Raw genomic sequence first — 3,503 nt, 5'->3', positions numbered from 1 at the left:
TAATTAATTATATTAACTTAGATTAAAACACATAAGTAAGATCGTAGAATTGCCTAGATACAGCGTTGTTTTCAAAATCACACAGAATATTATGACACAGTAGGCACGTGATAACCATGTTCAAACAATATTATATTGAACACGATATATAAAATGTATGTCTATATGAGTATAACGGGCACATCAATTAGCCGATAATTAAGAGATGTTTAATCAATTAAATAATATAATAATACTTTATTATTTAATACTGTTAAATTTTAAAAGTTACTCACAACTCGTAAGCATAAAAAGTATACCAAATATACAAATAATCGAACAAACACCATTACTTATACAATTATGGTTATTGAGTCACAACAGATTTATTATGTTATTGGCAATTAATGCTTTGAAAAGATTTAGTCTTTTTTCTAAACGATTTTTAATTATAATTATTTTGACACCGTTAATGAATTTGTTGTACATTTGAAATCGTATACACCAGTTATCATCGGGAATTGGATCAAAATTGAATTCACTTGTATCCTAAAAAAAAAAAGAAGAAGCTGATACATATTAATGAAATCTGGTATTGTTTTTACGGCTTACAATATAATTTGTTCGAATGCTTCTTTTACGAAGTCCAATTGGTGCATATTGATCATTAAGTGATATGACTTCATGTGAATATAATTTTTCCTATAATTTATATTTACTTATTTTATAAGTGAATTACTATGATTTGTACATTTTACCTTGTAAGTGTTCCATTCAGTTGTTCGCTTGTCGTAAACAGATTTTTTCTCTTCGTCGTTGGTATTTAGTTCATTTCGAGATATCTCAAGGCAATCGTTCTTATGTTCGTCGCCGAAACGTTTTACATTTACCATAAAATCGTTGTAGTTTTGTATGTACTCATCTCGATACACTTTGTCAAACTCACCAAGAGGATCTTGAAATCGTAACAAATATTTCAAAAACGTATGGTGGATAATCATAATAATATAATCTATAATATTAGATATTTATAACCATGGCTTAACATTAATTTTAACTACCTACGTATATAAAGTTGTTATAATTAAAAACAAATCGTGTTTTAATGAACATGGCTCTAATGAGTAATTAGAATCAATATGGTTGAGTAAAATATGCACAAAAAATTACTATTGGTTAAATATAGTTACTGTTGGTTAAATACTTATTATAATCATGTTTACCTTTTACTTTTTTTTACCGTTTATAGATCACCTATGTGTTATAACTATACAATTTTAATATTAGAACACGATAATTTTAATGTTATTGCAATACTAACTAAGCCATTTATAAGATTCGTCAGCCAAAACGGGGGGTTTATCCATCAACATTTTATTCAGTGTCAGTCGGTCGAAAACCTTGATATCTTTTTGAGTCTTATCTGAACGTGTTTTATGAAATAAATGTAAACACTTTTGTTTTGGGATCGTTACATGCGTTTTTATATTTGTAGCGCTAAAAAAATGTATTACATTTATATCATGGTACTTAATAAACAATTATAACAACATAAATAACAATAAATAACAACAAATATTATATTCTTATTAGAGAAATAATAAACAGAAGACTCAGTGTCTCGTTTTACGCACATTTCGCAACTTGCGTATTTATTATAAATTAGTTACCCATAGGATTATAACCACCCTGACCAGTGATAAATGATCTTTTTTAAATATTTCAAGTACATTTTGATTATACTTAATATATCTTGATCTCGACACAAGACTTGTTGCAAGTGTTTAAATTAATATAGCATTTGTATCCAAAAATGTAATCAATCTTTTTACAAAAACTTATTAGTTGAATGAATTACCAGAAAGGCTTAGGTTTTGTAACTGCCGTCAAAGTAATAACTTGTGGTTTTTGATTAAATCCCGTGAGGTATAGTACTAAATCAATACACAAAGTAATATACGATTGAGGCGTGTAAACGACTGTGACGTTTGTTGGATAATCACAAAATACTTCACCTGAAAAAAATCAATTTTTATTCAAACAATCCCTTGTACGACTATTTGAAACGAACCACAAGTTGGATTTACAAATAAGCCCTTTAAACCGTGCGGGATAAATATGCGAAACTGATAAGGTTTTGATTTAGGAGCCAGACTCAACTTCCTCGTAACGCTACAAAATAACATTTTGTAGATTTTATGTTAAAATGTAACTATACTAACCTCATTCCTATATTTACGTTTCCAAAATCAATGGTCTTGGGTAAAAAGGAGGCATTTTTTGGAATAGCCCTTAGTTCTATAGCCAAGTCTCCTTGACCAGTAGGATTTTTTAAATGCAAATAACTTTTGAACTCCTGATTTATATAAGTCATGAAGGTAAACTGTAAATTCCAAGATGTATTGGGAAGAATAGACACCTTAAAAAGTTAATTAAAATAATCGTATTTTGTATTATATTAAATTAAAATATGTTATATTATAACGACCAAAAGATTATATTTGATAACAATTAAAACAAATATTATGATTGATATCTATAATTCAGTTATCTTGTAGTATAAAGCCAAAAATCAGGCATTCAAATATCTATTGATTGCAATACAAAATGATCTACGATGAGATATGTTTTTGATCATTTTGAGCACAACTCACGGTGGTTAAATATGGAAATTTGAATATTTTACATTCCAAAGGTTTTATTCTTATGATTTGTGGCAAATCAGTCATGTTCAACAATTTTATTGTTTGCATGTATGTATGACCAGGCTTGAAATATATAATACATTTCTTTGGACTGACACATATCGATCCATTTGTCAGCTGTTCTACTCAAACAAACATAATAAATAATGAAAACTATATTTAATAAAAGTTTACTATACGAATTAAAAATATATATAATTCCTCTTGTCACCGTGTTCACTATTGGTGAGTATATTCTTCTTACTAGCTTGAAAATTATTCATCGTTCTGAATCACTGTAAACTAAATGCTATATTTTTACATTATATACACTTTGAATGAGATGTCTATGGAAACCTAAAGTGAATTTGTTATTTATAAAAATAAATATATTTATTTATACCATGGTTTATCAAAAATTGGTTTTTAAATCGAGTTTAAATACAAATAAAAAAAATCGAAATTGTATTATTTGAAATAAAACATCATTGACACATATTCTTATGCATATTATTTTGGTAATCACATATTTGGATATAGTCAATTATCAACACATTATTAATAATAATCTATCTAATGTGTCAAGAATTATACTCAAAGTATACGAAATTTATGTATTATTACCTATAAATTATAAAATATTATTCTGGAAAATTATGTTTAATTGAACGACTAACATAACTAGAACAATCAAAAAAGTGGTAATGAAACGATTTAAACGTAAGGAATTACGGGCACGTCTTGCAAATATTATGTCAGAGGTTCTGATTTACGATTGCGCTGACAGTAAGGTATAGAGATTTGTAATCTGATTTATATGAATAGGTAATTGCACTGGAA

At 27.3% G+C, this 3,503-nt stretch overlaps 1 protein-coding gene across 1 annotated transcript; it reads right to left on the bottom strand.

Annotated features, from left to right (window-relative positions):
• Window positions 1-354: 354 nt before the first annotated feature.
• LOC111034880 lies at window positions 355-2,947 on the bottom strand. Its single transcript, XM_022316289.1, has 9 exons — window positions 2,896-2,947; window positions 2,634-2,806; window positions 2,202-2,398; window positions 2,051-2,151; window positions 1,838-1,994; window positions 1,301-1,476; window positions 738-934; window positions 592-681; window positions 355-528 (listed from the first exon to the last, which is right to left on the bottom strand). Exons 1-9 carry the CDS (start codon window positions 2,945-2,947, stop codon window positions 355-357), a joined length of 1,317 nt encoding a protein of 438 aa, XP_022171981.1.
• Window positions 2,948-3,503: the final 556 nt, after the last annotated feature.

This window comes from Myzus persicae, unplaced genomic scaffold, assembly GCF_001856785.1.
Source record: "Myzus persicae strain clone G006 unplaced genomic scaffold, MPER_G0061.0, whole genome shotgun sequence".
Lineage (NCBI taxonomy): Eukaryota > Metazoa > Arthropoda > Insecta > Hemiptera > Aphididae > Myzus > Myzus persicae.
Note: the sequence above shows the minus strand (reverse complement) of the source record. Positions and strands in the feature narration are given on the sequence as shown.

Bases quoted from the DNA above. Each gene is read 5' to 3' on its own strand.
- LOC111034880 (XM_022316289.1), bottom strand. From the start codon at position 2,947: ATGAATAATTTTCAAGCTAGTAAGAAGAATATACTCACCAATAGTGAA. The intron at 1,995-2,050 runs GTTCGTTTCAAA...GATTTTTTTCAG, and splicing joins ATTTGTAAATCCAACTTGTG to GTGAAGTATTTTGTGATTAT. The intron at 1,477-1,837 runs GTAATTCATTCA...ACATTTTTTTAG, and splicing joins ACAAAACCTAAGCCTTTCTG to CGCTACAAATATAAAAACGC.